Source organism: Littorina saxatilis, linkage group LG2 (genome assembly GCF_037325665.1).
Source record: "Littorina saxatilis isolate snail1 linkage group LG2, US_GU_Lsax_2.0, whole genome shotgun sequence".
In the NCBI taxonomy this organism is placed as follows: Eukaryota; Metazoa; Mollusca; class Gastropoda; order Littorinimorpha; family Littorinidae; genus Littorina; species Littorina saxatilis.
The window spans coordinates 25,365,552-25,385,705 of NC_090246.1; the positions used below are offsets into that span (position 1 = coordinate 25,365,552).

The 20,154-nt window shown below is 41.8% G+C and overlaps 1 protein-coding gene across 1 annotated transcript; it reads right to left on the minus strand.

Annotated features, from left to right (window-relative positions):
- Window positions 1-8,832: 8,832 nt before the first annotated feature.
- Window positions 8,833-19,488, minus strand: LOC138952470 (glutamate receptor ionotropic, kainate 2-like). The gene is made up of 7 exons (XM_070324149.1): window positions 19,367-19,488; window positions 18,917-19,007; window positions 17,404-17,722; window positions 15,856-16,070; window positions 14,358-14,486; window positions 12,470-12,591; window positions 8,833-10,356 (listed from the first exon to the last, which is right to left on the minus strand). Exons 1-7 carry the CDS (start codon window positions 19,486-19,488, stop codon window positions 10,029-10,031), a joined length of 1,326 nt encoding a protein of 441 aa, XP_070180250.1. The 3' UTR covers window positions 8,833-10,028.
- Window positions 19,489-20,154: the final 666 nt, after the last annotated feature.

A 20,154-nucleotide genomic window follows, 5' to 3' on the forward strand; every position in this document is an offset into this window, starting at 1 on the left:
TTGCATCAAATGGCAATCAGAATGATTTATTGTGAGGTATGCAGAGCTCTGGTCGGCGTCAAGTTATACTTCTTTTGATCCTCCGATACCTACCTGTCTCTGCTTCACCTGTTTTGCTTCTTTACCTGACAGCTTCTTTCTACCTGAGCTTGTTTGTCTTGGAGGCATGTGCTTGAATGGTGTGATGAGGTTGATGGGATGTGCAGGGGAGGGGAGGGGAGGGTGGGAGCTGAAATTGGAGGGAATTCAACGCGAACGAGAGACATACAGCGACAGAGAATGAGTGATACAGAGACAGAGAGAGAACGAGAGAGAGAGAGAGAGAGAGAGAGAGAGAGAGAGAGAGAGAGAGAGAGAGATAGAGAGAGAGAGAGAGAGAGGGCGAGAGAGAGAGGGAGAGAGAGAGAGGGTGAGAGAGAGAGAGGAGAGAGAGAGAGAGGCTGAGAGAAAGAGAGAGAGAGAGATGGTGAGAGAGAGAGAGGGAGAGAGAGAGAGGGCGAGAGAGAGAGAGAGAGAGAGGGAGAGAGGGGAGAGAGAGAGAGAGAGAGAGAGAGAGAGAGAGAGAGAGAGAGAGAGAGTAAGAGAGAAAGACAGTGAGACAGAGAGAGCAAGAGTAAGAGAGATAGAGAGGGAAAGAGAAAGACAGAGAGTGTGTGTGTGTGTGTGGGGGGGGGGGGGTGAAGGAGGAAGGGAGGGGAGAGAGATAGGGAGGATGTGGTGTGGGATGCTACGACAGACGGCACATGTGCTAATGCCCGTTATTCTTTTGACGTGGGAGGATTTATTGTCACGGGCTTCTGAAAATACATTTCACAAAGATGTAAAAAGAGCCATCGAAAGATAGGCCTACTGAGAGGATGTGTGTCATAGTGTTGTATTGTTTGTATGTTGGTGTGTCGACATGTCAACAGGCTTACAAAGTTATACATGATGGTGTTGATAAGGTCTGTCTTTAGGCACGTCAGTGTGTGTATGTGTGTGTGTGTGTGTGTGTGTATTTGTGCGCACGTGACAATTGTTGAAGATGTGCTAGTAATGGGCTAATTTCAGGTGGCAAAAATAGGGGGCTAAGAATCGAAGGAAGACAACTCCTGCTTACAGTTTTGCTCCGTTTTGATTAGTCTGATGCTTGCTGGTCTCCCCTGAGTTTACAATGGTTCATAAATGTACTTCTATACAGAATTGTTATTGTTTACTTATTATTCTAAACAATCATTCGAATTTCTCCACACACACACACACACACACACACACACACACACACACACACACACACACACCCCTGTTTGGACTGCTCTCATAGTGAGGACTTGCTAATACACACACGGATAGTGCCTTTGTAGTGCACTTGCACTACAACGGCACTGGGTGCAGTGCCTTTCTAGTGCACTTGCACTACAACGGCACTGAGTGCAGTACTCGCTCCGGCATCGAAGAATTTTCACTAAAAAAGGCACAAAATTTGACCTATTTCGTCGCCTATAGAGGACGGAAAGAATGTCATTTTGAACATTGTTATGACATTCTTTCCGTCAAAAAAGTCAACTTAACGGGAAAAAAGTCAACTTAACGGTGTCAAAACAAAGTGAGGACTTACTGTAAGACCTCACACCGAGTGAGGACTTACTGTAGGACCTCAGTGTGTAGGTGTGAGAGCAGTTCACACACACCCCCACACACACACACACACACACACACACAACCACACACACACACACACACACATGCATAAGGGTACATACAGACTAAACAAATTCGAAACACAGTTTTATTTTGTAGCTTTCATTTAATGTTCAGGCGTCATTATCTCTCAAATAAGAAAGCAACCAAGCAAAAAGACTCATATAACTAAATTCAACAGTAAGAAATAAAATAACCATTCGGACAATTTGGTGTGGGGGGAAAAGGCATCTAGGTGACAGAAAATGTTTGCTCTCTATCCTAACACAGATACACATCAATGCCCATCGCTTCCAACATTCATAGCCAATCAGCTCAGTATCACGGATACATCGTTTAAACCGACCTCCAAAGCTCAGGTTGTTAAAAAGGATGGAGTCTCAAAGAGGAGGTTGGTTGGTAGTTCTTTTCTAACGTCCCTTGTGCGGGGAGACTGCTTAGGATTTTTAGCTGTGTTTTAGTGCAACTCTAAATTCTTAGTAAATGTGATACGGTTTGGTGTTGTTAGTTTTAAGTGCACTTCTTAATTCATAGTAAATGTGATGTATTCTATGTCTGTTATCACCGACACTGCATGGCAATTTTCCTCGTTTTTATAAGGACAGTAAACTCTTTGAGTCTTTGAGTCCTGAGTCTTTGGGTCGTAAAACGATGGTACTGTTACATGAATTAACAAGTCGCGTAAGGCGAAAATACAATATTTAGTCAAGTAGCTGTCGAACTCACAGAATGAAACTGAACGCAATGCCGTTTTTCAGCAAGACCGTATACTCGTAGCATCGTCAGTCCACCGCTCATGGCAAAGGCAGTGAAATTGACAAGAAGAGCGGGGTAGTAGTTGCGCTAAGAAGGATAGCACGCTTTTCTGTACCTCTCTTTGTTTTAACTTTCTGAGCGAGTGATTTCCCCTTTCGATGTCGGAAGGGTGTTTGTGAGACGAGCTCCGTCTTCTTCTGCTATTTTCTGCCAATTGGAGGCTTCTGCGACCCTGTGAGTTGTCCGAGAGCTTTGTCTCTAACCATTGTTTATTGATAGCTGAAAAACATTATGCAAAGATGTACTAAAGTCTGCTAGATACCTAATTTTCTGTCGAACCTTTGATCTTTTCTTATTGCAAGGCGTGAACACTACCATAGGTGGATTCAGCCCTGCACGTGAACTCAGTGACAATCCGTGTGTAAACAGCGTCCTATCTGTGTCATAGTCAAACCAAAGGCGGTCAAGCGACGTGACTCGCCGGAGGGTACACACACACGTGTGACGACATATCTGTTTACGTCGAGGTACACAAACACAAACGTGATCGTCAGGCATGGTAGAACCAGTCTTCATTCTGAGGCGCGACCTGCCTCCGGATCTTGATACACAATTCGAAACTTTGGAAATATGCTTGGCAGCCGAGAGAGCAAGCGGGTCAGAGACTATCACCGGGGCGCAACAGATCCGTGGTTTATGGCGGATTTACCCCAAAACACGAGGCGCTCGCACAGCCTTACTTCTTAACAGCATCTCTTTGCGTGGGATTACCGTCACTACCTATGACAAGAACCCCTTCATTCTACATGGGTCGAACGGCCAGGACAGCCCTGCTACCAAGGTTTGGGTGTCAGACATACCGATCTCGGTAGCGAATGCTGACATAGAATCGGCGCTTGTCAGAGTTGGATCTACCCTTCGCTCCAACACCATCATGGAGAAAACACGAGACAGAGACGGGAAGCTCACCCGGTTCATCACTGGGAGACGCTTCCTCTTCATCAGCGTGCCATCCACTCCGCTGGAAAAGTCGCTGAAGGTGGGGGGCTTCACTGCCAAGATTTATCACAGGGAACAACCCAAGGTCGACCCGAGTACGCTGACGTGTCGCCGATGCCTGAGACCCGGCCACCGTGCTTTCGAGTGCACCAGTGACGTCACCTGCTCAGCATGCCGCGTCAGTGGCCACAAGAGAGGAGACCCTGCCTGCCAGGCCGTCGCCATGGAGTCAGTATGGGACCGTCCTACCGGACTAGGAGCGGTCGACCACCCTCCCCCCCACGCTCAACTGGCTGACAACGACCACGATGACGACAACGATGACGACAACGACGAGCGTGGCAGCGACGCCGAAAGCGAGAAGTTCGAGGACTCTGTCCCCATCCTCCCTCCCCCCATCGCTTCCTCGACTCCAGCCCTTCTCCATTCGACACCCCTTCCCGCAGCTTCTTCGAACGCCAAAAAGAACGGTAAAGGTAAAGGCAACAAAGACAAAGACAGACAAGCGAGAGACAAGCAAACCACTATTGACTTTCAACCGAGACAGCGATCGGCCACTCCCAAGCGGTCACGTGAGGGCGGGGATTCCCCGCAGTCCAGTGACACAGCTGGAAAGCAGGGCAGGTATGACAACAAATAATCGCACATACCCCACGTGCCACACGGATAACGACCCCGTTATTGCCCACGGACTTTCCTTATGGCCGCGTCCTCATTGAACGTTTTCTCTCTAAATGTTAGAGGGATCAGATCAAAGATGAAAAGAAAATCGGTGTTTACTTTTCTTAAACAAAAGAAATACGATGTAATATGTTTACAGGAGACTTACATAACGGGAAGTGTGTCGGACGAGTGGATGAAAGAATGGAAGAATGGTTTCGTGTTCCATGAAGGGACATCGCACAGCGCCGGTCAAATGATTTTGTTTGGAAAGAATGTTAGTGAAGATGTCTCTGTATTGTTCTCGTCAAAGAGAATCTTAGCGACATGTATTAGAATAAAAAATAAATCAGTTGCAATTGTAAATGTGTATGCACCTAACGAAACAAAAGAAAAAGTTAAATTTTTGGATGAGTTGACGGAAAAAATTAAAAGTTTTGAATGCGATGAGATCATAGTATGTGGTGATTTTAACTGCGTGTTGAATAATGAAATGGATGTTATAGCTGGCGAGAATCATTCTGGGGATAACGTTGCCAAATTTAATGATGTGGTTAACACATGTGATTTGTATGATGTCTGGAGGTTTTTCAACCCGGATACAAAGGAATTTACCTGGTCAAGAAAGACTCCGTTTATTGCCAGACGACTTGATTACATTTTGGTTAGCTCCGGTATTTTTGATTTGAACTTTGATTGTGGCATTGTCAGTGTTCCTTTTTCAGACCATAGAGGGTGCCTGGTTCGATTGAAAGTAAGTGAGATTGTACGAGGCAAAGGTTATTGGAAGTTTAATAATTTGATGTTGGAAGATATTGATTATGTTAATGAAATGAATATTTTTATTGAAGGATTTTGTAGCGAAGAATTGGATTGTCAACTGGATTGGGAAATGTTAAAAGTTAAAATTAGAGAGTTTACCATTAATTATAGCAAAAATAAACAGTGTCAAAGGAGAAATGAAGTTGCAGATTTGTGTAATAAACTGAATGATTTAGACGTTTACTTGAGTAAGAATCCTAACTGTAATGATACCCAAGCAAAGCGTGAACACGTGAAAATGCAACTCGAGTTAATGGAAATAAAAAGGGCACGAGCCGCTCAGGTTAGAGCTCGCGCTAAATGGGTCGAGGAAGGGGAGAAAAACACAAAATATTTCTTGAGTCTGGAAAAAGCACGTGCAAATGCAAAGGTTATGGATCGCGTGAAAGATGATGAAGGGCGAGTGTGTACAGATCAAAAACAAATACACAGTGTGCAAAAAAAGTATTTTATGAATTTGTATAGAAAGAAAATAGATATAGTAGATAATGTTGGTAATGTTGACGATTTTTTGCAAGGCTGCAGCGTTCCTTCTCTTTCCGACGAAGATAAGAACAGCTGCGAGGGCTCTCTAACTGCTAATGAACTGTTGCACGCACTAAAACAAATGAAAAATGGTTCTTCCCCAGGTTCTGATGGCATTACAATTGAATTTATTAAAGTATTTTGGTCTCGAGTGAGTATATTTATATCACGTTCTTTTTCAGCAGCATTTGATAATGGTAGTTTGTCTGCGTCTCAAAGAAATGCTGTCATTGTGTTAATTCATAAAGGTAAAAACCTTCCGAGAGATGAATTAAATAATTGGCGTCCAATTTCGCTAACAAACAGTGATTATAAATTACTGGCGAAGTGTCTGGCTTTACGCATGAACAAAGTTGTACATAATGTGATTAATCCTGATCAGGTTGGATATATTAAAGGGAGGCAAGTTTCATCTTTGTTAAGATTGATTGATGACGTCATAGATCAAATGAATGTGCAAGATAAACCAGGTCTTTTGGTCACCATCGACATGTTTCATGCATTTGATTGTATTTCAAAAGACTTTATGATAAATGTTTTTAAAAAATTTGGCTTTGGCCCGGAGTTTGTAACTTGGGTCGAAGTTTTGATGAAAGATGCCAAGAGTTGTGTTAATTATGCAGGCTGGTTGTCTGAGTATTTTCCAGTGGAGTCTGGAATCCGTCAGGGATGTCCATTCTCGCCTTTAGCCTTTGTTTTGGCAATTGAGTTAGTAGCCATTAAGATTAGGCAGAATAAGAATGTTAACGGTATTTCGAATTTGAATTGTTTAAATGATAGGTTTTGGGATGATATGTTAAAAATTGCTTTGTATGCTGACGATGTAACGTTATTTTTGAAAAGCGAAACGGATTTAAAACATGCCTTATTGATTTTTGATTCTTTTTACTACGTTTCCGGATTAAAGTTGAATCTGTCAAAATGTGAAGCCATGTGGCTAGGAAGTCAAAAACATTGTCAAGACACCTTTTATGATTTCAATTGGAAGAAAAAATTAAAGATTATGGGAATTTATTTTTGTAATGACATATCAGCCTCTGACGTTGAGGAAAATTGGACAGAGCGAATTACGTCTGTTAAGCGCTTGATTGCGGCATGGGAGAAAAGAAATTTGAGTATCATGGGTAAAATTATTGTAATAAAAACGTTCTTGATCTCCCAATTTGTTTATTTTATGCAGGCATTTGTGATCCCTGATAAAGTATTAGCAGAAGTTAATAGACTGTTGTTTAGATTTTTGTGGAAAAAGAAAGAAAATAATAAAAAGGCATTTGAAAAGGTTAAAAGGATAATATTGTGTAGTGATGTCGAAAATGGTGGTTTAAATATGATTGATTTGAAACACATGCAGGCATCATTTTTATTACAATGGGCTGTCAGACTGACATCCCGCAAAGTCACGGATAAGTGGAAATGTGTTCCAAAGTCAGTGTTTTCAATGTACGGCTCAAATTGTGAATGTTTTTATTCAAATGTTAATTTTCGGAGACTAAAGGGGAGTGAACTTATCAAATCCAAATTTTGGAAAATTGTTTTGAAAACCTGGCTTGATAACAACGTAGGCTTATGTATTGATAATAATTTATTTAATCCGCTTTTATGGAATAACCAATGTTTTGCTTATGCCGGAAATGTACTGTATTTTGAAGATTGGGCGAGAAAGGGTCTTAATAGCGTACATGATGTTTTATACAGAAACGAATTTGTCTCCTATCAGTTCATTTGTGATGTTTTAGGAAAATCCCCACGGAGAATTTTGGAATATAACATGGTTCGTGCTGTTGCTCTGAATGTAATGCACAAGACGATGCACGGAAAGAAAGAAATTGATTTGATGGATATCCCCTTATATCGTGGTAAGAAAGTACATAGCGCACAACAGTTTAGAAAAGAATTAGTAAGTATGAAAGTTGTTGAACCTTGTGCAATTGGCTTTTGGAGGAGGAAATTTAATTATGAAATTGATAAGAAAGATTGGCTGACTAGTTTTGAATCGGTTAAAGAAACAAGGTTGCGTGTATTACAATGGAAATTACTTCACAATATTTATCCCACAAACATTATGTTATGTAAAATGAAAGTTGTGGAGGACAATGTCTGTTCATATTGTAGCAATAGCGTTGATTATATAGAACACTTTTTTCTCTTTTGCCCAGTGGTGATTGAGTTTTGGAAACAGATAGAATTTTATATTTGGGTACATATGGATAAACAAATAGAGTTAACAGTGCACGAAATTATGTTTGGTGTTAAAAATCGAAAAATGCAAGCAACCCTGTTGAAAGAATTGAACCGTATAATTTTGGTTGCTAAAATGTGCATAAGTATTTATAAAAAAACAAAGGCTTCAATTCCTCTCTTTGTTTTATTCGAAAAGCAATTGCAGATCAGAAATGTAAAATTATGACTTTTATTCCTCTTTTTTATTTCTTTTATTTTTCTATTCTTATTTCTTTTATTTTTTTCTCCTTCTCTTCTCATTTCTAGATACGGACCCAAAGTTACACCAAGATGTATATAGTGGATGTCATACTGTGTTTTTTGTGTGTGTATAATTATAATGATATGCATTTTAAATACATATTTCAACGGGAAAAAAAGAAAAAAAGCTATGGTCTAAGCAAATAGTAACACAATCTTGGGGCAACCAAGGAAAATTGTCTAAGGGTACAAGTAAGAAAAAAGTTTTTCATTAATTTAAAAAAAAAAAAAAAAAAAAAAAAAAAAAAAAAACAAAAAAACTTTCTGAGCGTGTTTTTAATCCAAACATATCATATCTATATGTTTTTGGAATCAGGAACCGACAAGGAATAAGATGAAAGTGTTTTTAAATTGATTTGGACAATTTAATTTTGATAATAATTTTTATATATTTAATTTTCAGAGCTTGTTTTTAATCCGAATATAACATATTTATATGTTTTTGGAATCAGCAAATGATGGAGAATAAGATAAACGTAAATTTGGATCGTTTTATAAATTTTTATTTTTTTTTACAATTTTCAGATTTTTAATGACCAAAGTCATTAATTAATTTTTAAGCCACCAAGCTGAAATGCAATACCGAAGTCCGGGCTTCGTCGAAGATTACTTGACCAAAATTTCAACCAATTTGGTTGAAAAATGAGGGCGTGACAGTGCCGCCTCAACTTTCACGAAAAGCCGGATATGACGTCATCAATTTATCAAAAAAATGAAAAAAACGTTCGGGGATTTCATACCCAGGAACTCTCATGTCAAATTTCATAAAGATCGGTCCAGTAGTTTAGTCTGAATCGCTCTACACACACACATACACACAGACACACAGACACACGCACATACACCACGACCCTCGTTTCGATTCCCCCTCGATGTTAAAATATTTAGTCAAAACTTGACTAAATATAAAAACAGAAAATCTGAAACAGCAGCTTCTTATGAGCGGATGGGGAGTCTTACAGTATGGGGGAGGGGGGAGGTCTTATATAAGCGTTCTCATCTCAACACCCTTTTGACGACCGCCCAGAAGCACCTTCACCCCACAAGCACCACCTGGTGACCGTCTCCCGCAGCCGTTCGCTGTGAAGTTCACCCAGCACTTGTGTCCGCTCTTCTTTACTTTTACCTTTTCTGTGTCACGTCCCTCTATTTAGCTTCCTTTACCTACGGAAGTTCGCTGAACAGAATCTTCAAGGTTTCAAGGTTTCAAGGTTTTATTTCTGCTTTAGGCCCATAGGGCATTTAAGCAAACAAAAATACACAATTAAGTCACACGCACAATGAGAGTGCACGCAGGCACAGCAAACACTGTATTTAATTAAGCACCAACAGAAAAACATAACACACTAACAAAAAGAAACCACATCTTCATCAACTAGAGCTCATCATTAGCAGCATCACCAGCTCACCTCACTCTTACGGCAGTCCTCCCTAGAATCGACGCAGCTCTTGTTGTAGAACATCCACTTCTTTCTACCTTTATTGTATTACACTCTCCGCTAGGAGGAGTGCTCTGCAGCATCTTCATCACCAGAAGCAGCCTTGTGTGATGACCCTTTCACGCAGCAGTCTGCCCTAAAATCAACTCAATCCTTGGTGTGAACATCCACGTTATTCTACTTTTGTTGTCACATTCTCATCTATTCACCATCCCGAGCAGGAGCGCTCAACACTATCTCCATCATCGTCAGCAGAAGCAGTAACATCACCCGATCACATCCCGCCTGCAGCAGTTCGCCCTAAATTTTACGCAGCCCTTGCTGAAGAACATCCACTTTACTCAACTTTTTTTTTTACACTTTGGAGCGCTCTGTAGCATTTTTATGACAATCTGCCGCATCACCTGATAACATATCCCTCCTGCAGCAGTCCACGCTAAAGATTCACGCAGTCCTTGCTGTAGAACGTACACTTTATTCTGCATTTTGTGTTGCACTCTCAACTATTTATCACCCTAGGAGGAACGCTCTGGAGCCCTTTCATCGTCATCAGCAGCAGCATCACATGATGACCCCTTCTGCAGCAGTTTTCCCTAGAGTCAACGCAGCCCTTGCTATAAATCTTCCACTTTATTCCAATTGTGTGTGTGTTACACTCTCCTCTATTCAATGTCTCTCGGACGACCTCTCAGGAACATCTTCATCATCAGCTGTAGCAGAAGTAGCAGAAGCAACCTCACCAGGTGACCCCTTCTTGCAGCAGTTTTTCCTGGAGTTCACGCAGCCTTTGCTGTAGAACATCAACTGTGCAAACATGCAGAGGAAGGACAATATGATGACGGTGGCGTACATGATCAGGATGCCCCCGATGCTCTGCACCTCCAGCTGTCTGGAGATACTGACGAAGGGGCCGTCAGAGTCACACTCGGGGGACCGCTTCCACCACTTCTGCTTCCAGGCCTCCAGGAACCCTGCTTCTTGGAGCTTCAGAATACTGCAGAAAAATACGATAATATTATAGGCAACACACATACACTCACACGCACGAACGCACGAACGCACGCACACACACATACACACAGACGGAAAGAGAGACATAAACTGATAATACTATCCAAGGTTGATGTGCACAAGACAGTTACCAACCGAGTGTGAGCAAGCCGCGTAGTCGAAGTGGTTGAAACTGAAGTTTGTTTCTCAACCATTCTTACCCCGCGACTGACTCCTGCTTGGTAACATTCTCGTGCACATGAACCCAGGCAGTCAAACAAAAAGTCAGAGACGGTCAAACAAAAAGTCAGAGACGGTCACACAAAAAGTCAGAGACAGTCAAACAAAAAGTCAGTGACAGTCACACAAAAAGTCAGAGACAGTCACACAAAAAGTCAGAGACAGTCAAACAAAACGTCAGTGACAGTCACACAAAAAGTCAGAGACAGTCACACAAAAAGTCAGAGACAGTCAAACAAAAAGTCAGTGACAGTCACACAAAAAGTCAGAGACAGTCACACAAAAAGTCAGAGACAGTCAAACAAAACGTCAGGGACAGTCACACAAAAAGTCAGAGACAGTCAAACAAAAAGTCAGAGACGGTCACACAAAAAGTCAGAGACGGTCAAACAAAAAGTCAGAGACAGTCACACAAAAAGTCAGAGACGGTCACACAAAAAGTCAGAGACAGTCACACAAAAAGTCAGAGACGGTCACACAAAAAGTCAGAGACGGTCACACAAAAAGTCAGAGACAGTCAAACAAAAAGTCAGAGACAGTCACACAAAAAGTCAGAGACAGTCACACAAAAAGTCAGAGACAGACACACAAAAAGTCAGAGACAGTCACACAAAAAGTCAGAGACGGTCACACAAAAAGTCAGAGACAGTCAAACAAAAAGTCAGAGACAGTCACACAAAAAGTCAGAGACAGTCATACAAAAAGTCAGGGACAGTCAAACAAAAAGTCAGAGACGGTCACACAAAAAGTCAGAGACAGACACACAAAAAGTCAGAGACGGTCAAACAAAAAGTCAGAGACGGTCACACAAAAAGTCAGAGACAGTCACACAAAAAATCAGAGACGGTCACACAAAAAGTCAGAGACGGTCACACAAAAAGTCAGAGACAGTCAAACAAAAAGTCAGAGACAGTCACACAAAAAGTCAGGGACAGTCAAACAAAAAGTCAGAGACAGTCACACAAAAAGTCAGAGACGGTCACACAAAAAGTCAGAGACGGTCACACAAAAAGTCAGAGACGGTCACACAAAAAGTCAGACACAGTCACACAAAAAGTCAGAGATAGTCACACAAAAAGTCAGAGACAGTCACACAAAAAGTCAGAGACGGTCAAACAAAAAGTCAGAGACAGTCACACAAAAAGTCAGAGACGGTCACACAAAAAGTCAGAGACGGTCAAACAAAAAGTCAGGGACAGTCACACAAAAAGTCAGAGACAGTCACACAAAAAGTCAGAGACAGTCACACAAAAAGTCAGAGACAGTCAAACAAAAAGTCAGGGACAGTCACACAAAAAGTCAGGGACAGTCAAACAAAAAGTCAGAGACGGTCAAACAAAAATTCAGAGACAGAAACACTAAACGTCAGAGACAGTCACACAAAAAGTCAGAGACAGTCACACAAAAAGTCAGAGACAGTCACACAAAGTCAGAGACAGTCACACAAAGTCAGAGACAGTCAAACAAAAAGTCAGAGAGAGACACACAAAAAGTCAGAGACAGAAACACAAAAAGTCAGAGCAGAGACAGACACACAAAAAGACAGAGACAGACACACACAAAGTCAGAGACAGACACACAAAAAGACAGAGACAGACACACAAAAAGTCAGAGACAGAAACACAAAAAGTCAGAGACAGAAACACAAAGTCAGAGACAGTCAAACAAAAAGTCAGAGACAGAAACACAAAAAGTCAGAGACAGACACACAAAAAGACAGAGACAGACACACACAAAGTCAGAGACAGACACACAAAAAGACAGAGACAGACACACACAAAGTCAGAGACCATTAAACAAAAAGTCAGGGACAGTCACACAAAAAGTCAGAGACAGTCACGCAAAACATCAGAAACAGTCACACACAAAGCACCCACATGCGATTGACGGATTCTTTGAAGAAGGCGTGCTTAGGAAGAGCGAAGCCCAGACCGTTGCTGTTGAAAATGGTTGAGGCCATGTGAAGGTTTTGACAATCCTGACCGTACATGTAGCTCACCTGGCAGGAGTAAACATTACCAACAACAACAAAATTTGACAAACATCATGTAACACAGCACACGGAAGAAACTGAAGCAGGTTTAAACTTGAGTGTGTTTCCTATAATGGAGGAGTGTACTTACCATTGGTCTACTTCCAAAATTTTCCGTCTAAGGACAGGGCACTGTGGACTGAAGAAACACCTCAAGAGACTGGGCCTTGCGGATGACGCACACTGTGAATGTGGCTCGGAAGAGCAAACTCCGGAGCACATTCTCCAGAACTGCCCCCATCTAGAGACAATACGCCATAAGTTCTGGCAAGAAGAGACCAGTGTTGGAGCCAAACTCTGGGGTCCTGCCGACGAACTGCGCAAGACTGCGGACTTCCTGGCAGCCACTGGTCTGAGGATCTAGCACGGCCACCAACATCGAACGCAGAAGAAGAATACTTCCAAAATGTCTACTCTGAAATTCGCGAAGGGAAAGCGCCTACAATCTCAATTGGTCTACGCGCGTTAAATAATGTCTTCTCACACAATTATTCCCTTTCCTGCCATTGATTATAGAAACACACACACGCACATAAAAACATATACATACACGTACGTGATACAGGGTGACCCCCCAAAAATGCAACCCTTGAAAATGCTAATAACTTCTACACCTGTTGAACGAATCCCTTTAAATTTGAAAGACATAAACTTCAGCCTATGCACGTTCCCTCCACAAAGTGGCGATTTTGTACTTTAAATGTTCTGACTTTTGTGCAAATAAAATCAAAGTTGCCAAATTCGGCGATCGACTCAACAGAACGAGATTTGACATTGAGCGGTAGTAATTCTTACCTGATTTAAACTCTCCACACTTTTACATTTTGGATGACCAGACTGTCTGAGGTTACACAAACACCCCCTTCACCTTCTAGATCATCAGTGACCTGAAGAAAGAAGTCACAGCTAGGTTCAGGGCAATCCCTAAACAATAAAGCTTTCGTGCCAATGACAATTTTGGAGGTGTAATTTGAAACACATTTTGGAGAAATGTCGGACCATTTTACCTACAGACTCGAAACTGTGTAGAATGGTCGTGAACAAACTGAAGTCCATGCACAACAACTACGAACATGTTTGCTAAACTCAAATGACTGGGAAAAAATAACCCCTTCGTTGTAAAGTTACACTTGCGCAATGTCGCGCAAAATTCATCAATGACAAAAACGCTTTCATCCATGAGAAATGCCCTGATCCTGCCTGTAATTGATGCATTCAAGTCACTGATTGTCTAATGTTGATTAAGGTATACTCTGTCATTTGAATTACTCCAAAGGTAACAATCTGGAGGGCTTACATCGGGTTAGTTTGGCTACCGCTCAATTTCAAACCTCGTACTGTTGAGTCGATCCCCGAATTTGGTAACCTTTTTTGAAATTTGACAAAGGTTAGACCGTTTAGAATATAAAACTGTCACTTTGTGTAAGGGCCATGCATTAACTGAAGTTTATGTCCCTACAATATGCAGTGATTCGGTTAACAGATGTAGAAGTTATAAGCATTTTTGAGGATAGCATTTTTGGGGGGTCACCCTGTAGTTCGTTTTTTGACCTGTCGCCCCTGACGCACGTTGGGACATTTCGATCTTGTTGTAAGACATTTGACTGCCAAATCTTCTGCTCCCGTAGCGTGGCAGGACGTTTTGTCAACAGGCATTTCGCTTCGAGAACGATAAATCAGCAAGCAAAACGTTCTGTTCCCCCAAATCACAAAGAAGACGAACTCAAACCAACCTGGTTGAGGTCCAGAATGAAAGCAGAGCGGCCTGTTCGGACCTCTGACAAGGCGTCTTCGTTGACTTTGATGATTGGGCTGTTCTTCATGCGTTCCCCTATGGACTTGTACTCGCCAGATTCAGCTGTCTGGTTAGAGGAAGACAAATAACTGCGAACGGTAACATCATTTGGAATATTACCATACACGGGGCAGGACCCAACCTTAACTATTTTTTTTTAAAGCAACCTTGCATATGTTTGGCGCTTCATTTTTTCGCGTTCTTCTTACTCCAACTTTGAAAGCACATTCTTTCTCAGGGCACTTCGAGATCATTATTTCAAGTTTGGCGTTACGATTCAAAACTAACAGGTCAACACAGCTACGTAGCACAGGCTAAATATCCAAACTCAAGCAACCGACGGCCGATACACTTTTTGTGCGACCAATGCACAGCTGAAAACTGACCGCTAACAAAAGTGTCAATTTTATCTCAAAATACCCCCCCCCCCCCCCCCCTCCAATACCAGAGACCATTCAACCTGTGATGTTCTATTGATATACGTCCAAACTGAACACACGTGAAGACATTTGACACTGATTGACTCCAAAACCCTATCTCGCTAATAGTTTGCCTATACAATGTTCAAAGTGTGTTGACAAAAGCGTGAAACGAATTAGAGAAATCTAACGGACAGACTCTGTGATACATAATGTGTGATGTAATGAAATGCCAAGAATCATATAAACGAGAATTGGTTAATTCGATTAGGTAGCTGTTCGATCAACAACATTCACAGGACCTATTGTGCAAGTGGTGTAAATCCCTGGTTTAAGTTTGCTAAGGTGATGTTGAGATCAGTTTCTCCAATTACATCAACACATTTTTCGATTCATCCGTCATATTATAACCCAGAGTTCTCTCATTTTTGTGGACATTTGTTTCGACACACTCTGAACACTTCACGGGGAAAATATTTGCTAAATTTAAGCGACGTCGATGTTTGTGGTCAATCGGTGTCCGAAGTCTTTAATGCACGAATCTGTGCTGCCTCATGTCTAACTGATGCTTATCAATATCTAGCAGTAATTTATTCTTCACTAATCATCTAGCTGCTTCGGCTTATTTCGCATGACGAATGGGAACACATAATATAATCTTTTGCCTCAAGTCAACCGTATCTCTTGCATGATAACTCAGGTTGTCCATCTGACAGTGACCGGTGTTTACCAAGAACTGACCATGAAACCAGACATGGCTCGTAAACAGCACCACCCAAAACAGGATAACACACTATTTTGCTGTTCTGCTGTTGTTGTATTTTTGTTGGGTTTTTTGTGTTTTGTTTTATAGTTTTTTTTTTTACAGAATTATAGTTTGCTTTCCTTTCCCTTTCAGGTGTTCACCATGACTTACTAACCGTGGAACGTTTCATCGTGAACAACACACAATACAGTGTTGGACAAAAGAGTACATTTCGTGTTTCTTTCCCTTCCAAGTGTTCACAGGACACTGACCATGAAAAGCGTCCACCAGCTAGAGCCCACAATGGTGATGGGGGCGAGGGTGGTGGCGGCTAGGTCCTGTATGGAGTCCACCGTGTCTTTCTGCGCGCGTACAGTCAGCAGCGCCGCCAGGCTGGCAGTGTAGATAGACACGATGAGAATGGTGAACAGCCACCAGCAACCCAACACCAGGCGTCCTGCTGACGTCTCAGGGTAGCGCGCTGACCCTTCGGACCAAAACATCAATATTAGGAACACTGTCAATATTTTGTTGGTATAAAAATGATACCGTATCAGGGCTCCCCACGGACGCCCCTCCTGGTGCGTCCCGGGACACCAACTTTTACATTTTAGAGGGTCCATGGACCCTCACTGCAGTATTTTAGAGGGTCCCAAAGGTCCAAAAGCCGAAAAGTCCCAGCGTACTTATAACACATTGTGGTCACGTATAGTGTACTGCGAAGTGTCGATAGAAGTCTGAAAATGGTATCTGCGGTACGCACTATAAAGGAAATGTAGTGCGTCCTGGGACCCGCTCTTTTAAAATCTAGTGCGTCCAGGGACCCCCTCCATATATTTTTAGTACGTGTTTTCGGCTTGTATTGCGTATAGGACGCAGGGACGCGCGCTATGGGGAGCCCTGAGTATGGAGAAAGCGGCGCCGCTACACTAGCTATTTTCTTATTTCTCTTTCTGTCGTTACTCTTTGGATTTGCTGGCGAAGACCTTGTGTCGAAACTAGTTCATGTGTTCATTTTTCTTGTTGCTGTTTGCTGGTGAGTACATGTTTATTGTTATTTTGTTCTTGTGTTTATATAGACACGATGATAATGGTGAACAGCCACCAACGACCAAACACCAGGCGTCCTGCTGACGATTCAGGGTAGCGCGCCGATCCTGCAGACTCCAGTTCACATCTGAATCGTTGTAAGTAGTCAGTACACAAGTCAAAGCATGGTCTTTAGGAAAAAAAAACATTAAAGCAAGCAAAGCTTTAGGGCAGTACATGGACACACAAACAGCTAGGGCTCGATGAGGCACAACAAGAAAACGCAGAGGACTGGTCGAGATAAGACAGGAGGGACAAGAGATGACGTGATGACCCCGTAGAGGACAAAGCATGGTTACCATAGGGACAGGACACCCCAGGGTAACACAGAACAGGACAGACAGGACATGACAAGGAAAACACAACCCAGGTCAAGGAAAATCAAAACAGAACTTGACACTGAAAAGGACAGGATGCAAAAACACGGAAGGACAGCATAACACTGTCCAGACTGATGTGTCCTTGTACTCACGAATACAACTGATACAATCTTCCATTCCATCTAATGTTGCAAGCCAGTATTTTATACAGTTGTTTATACAGGCCTAACTTGTTTCATGAGAAAAGAAACACACTTGAATCGGTAGCCACACTGGTTGGAGGGAAATGAGAAAAAAACAAAAAACAAAACTAGCAACGTGGAAATCAAGTTCATTACATGTAGAGGAATCTAATGAATAATATAATCATACATGTATATTTGTTTTCAGTACTCGATGACATCCACCCACCTTGGGATACCAGCGAACCATAAATCACCCACAAGCACTCCGCGAAAGTCCAAGGCTGGTGCCAGTTCGTAACAGCGAAGAAGGCGAGATTTTTCATTTTAGTAATGACGAACAAGATCACCGCCGTCACCACCACAGACACTGCCAGTAGCAGCCAGACCGTGAAAGAAAAGGGACGGAATGTGTTGAGCAAATCTGGACCCGGCTCGCCTCCCTTGGTCAGAATACCGCCGCCATCTTCCATGAAGGGAACGGTGAAGTCTATCACGTTTTGGCGACCTGGTGTGATGGAGAAAGGACCAACTGCCATGTCGATTTCCTAAAAATGGAGGGAAGAGATTTGTCTATGATAGGATATTAACATTCAAGTTCTAGCTAGTAAACAGGCTTGCCTGTTTTCTTTGAAGAAAAGATCAGATTTTCGTTTCTTAAAATGTTGACGAAATAACTGATACTTCTACTTCCTGAACACAAAGATCAAAACTGTTGGGCTCGAACATTAAAACAAAACATTGGTGAGATCACGGATATGCCCATCTCTGAAAAATGCAGATATCTGAGCTATTGCTATTGTGAATTTGAAATCTGGACATTAAGCCCCGAAATTAATTATTAACACACCCACTTTATTCTTACTTGACAATTGAAGCACAGTTTGTTTTCAGGATTAAGCAATCTCATCATCAAACTATAGCATGCATTACAGACAGCCGTCTTCTCGTACACACGATAGCTTAAATTGCCATGGATTCCTACAGGATTTGTCCTAGGATAGAAGCATCCTTATACCTAATGGACACGCACCAAACATCTACAAACTGACTTCTTTCTGTGCAGAGTGAACATTATGGCTGTATTTATTTTCTAACTGACACTTCTGGTGCTAGCATTTCCCTTGTAGTTCTTATTTTCAATTAATCAATCGATCAATCAATATGAACCTTATATAGCGCGTATTCCGTGGGTACAGTTCTAAGCGCTTGTCGAAGAGTTGTCAACACAGGACTAACAAAGAAACTAACATCTACAGACGAACCCTACCACACACTAGCAAACCCTGGTAAACATACAACAAACAACTGTTTAACAACAATGTACACATCAATAGCTAGGTCCAAACAAAGTAATATTAAACACAAAGAAAACACCTCTCACAGAGCACAGCACAAGAATGTCTTTTGGGGCACAACACATCACGTCGAACATTTTGATGTGTATGTTATAAATGTTGACAGGCAGGTTAGACGTGTCGACGACACTTTTCCATTTTAATGTATTCCTTTTGATGGACAATAAAGTGTTGTTATTGTTATTGTTATTGTTGTTATGGCCTTTCGTGATTTGGAGTCAGTAAAGTAATCCTACTTTGCCAAGGAAAGGCCAAATAGTTGATAATTAAAAAGTACTTGGTATTTTTCCACGTGGAAAAGCCAGGGCAGCTCTGTGCAGTGGTCATGCGGATTATGACTTACACGGGGAGGATGGTCTCTTTAGATTTAAAGGTTTGTCTTACCCCACGCATGAGCATTCCAACCATTCCGTTCCAGGTGTTGTTGTCTTCCGGTGCCCCGTATTGCCCGTCAGGGGGCTCTACTACTACATATCTGCAACATGAGCTGTTGGTGAACATTTCTAATTTAGCCGTTTGTTACAGTTTGATATTCACATTTCATATCAGCAATGCATAATTATACGAAGTTGCAGTCGACTACAGAAACGTGTTCGAATGACACTTGTTTGTACAAAGTGTGTCATCTACTCCCTACTTTCACATACCATTATCATTGAAGTATTCCACCCCACTGACCGTCAAATTCGCCGTATCTAATCACGTATCATTCTGTGTGTGTGTGTGTGTGTGTGTGTGTGTGTGTGTGTGTGTGTGTGTGTGTGTGTGTGTGTGTGTGTGTGTGTGTGTGTGTGTGTGTGTGTGTGTGTGTGTGTGTGTTATTGATTCACTTACTTGAAGTCGAGGAATCTCGCCATGTCATCAAGTATGTCAAAACAAAAGCCTTTGTACGTCAACGTACCATTGATGGAAAGTCGAAATGTAAATGGCTTTGCCTGCACAGACGAAACACACATACAGACACGTGGAATGAATTAATACAGTTATGTTCGAGAACCTACGAAATACGTACTAGCATTCGGTAATATGTAATAAGAGATTTTATAATGTTTGATTGTATGAATTCGAACTTCACGCACCATTAATTTAATTGTTGAAGAGGATCAACCAGGCTTGGGTCATATTTGGATTTTTTTTTTTTTTTTTGATCTTAGAAGTTTGGAACAAGTTTCAAGGCTCTAGCTTCAAGAAACGTTTGCGAAAATTCTGTTGTTTTTTCTCTCGTTTTTTAATCCAACATGTTCCCGCCATAGAGACCACTGCTCACTAATATGACTCACACCTCACTCAGATGAGCTAAAAGCCCAACGTCATGATCGGGAAAGCAGATAACAGATCGTTTTCCGAAACCACGACGCCTCCCCTGACATACCTGACAAATTAGTTATGCAAAGCATAAACATGATTGGTAAAATCCAACAACGTGTTGTCCTTTTACGACAGGTGTACAAGTATTTAAGTCAAAGGTATGTACAAAGGCACACCCGAAGGGGTCCTTTGTTGAGCATGAGAGGTGTCACCTCATCAGATGGGCCATACTTAACAAGTACCACTGTACTCATGGCGTGATACGACAAGCAGCAGACATAAAGCTATACTTTCACCATGTATGACAAATATAA

Bases quoted from the DNA above. Each gene is read 5' to 3' on its own strand.
- LOC138952470 (XM_070324149.1), bottom strand. From the start codon at position 19,488: ATGTGTGTTTCGTCTGTGCAGGCAAAGCCATTTACATTTCGACTTTCC. The intron at 17,723-18,916 runs GTAAGACAAACC...CTCCATTTTTAG, and splicing joins TTGGAATGCTCATGCGTGGG to GAAATCGACATGGCAGTTGG. The intron at 10,357-12,469 runs GTGGGTGCTTTG...ATTTTTCTGCAG, and splicing joins AAAGAATCCGTCAATCGCAT to TATTCTGAAGCTCCAAGAAG.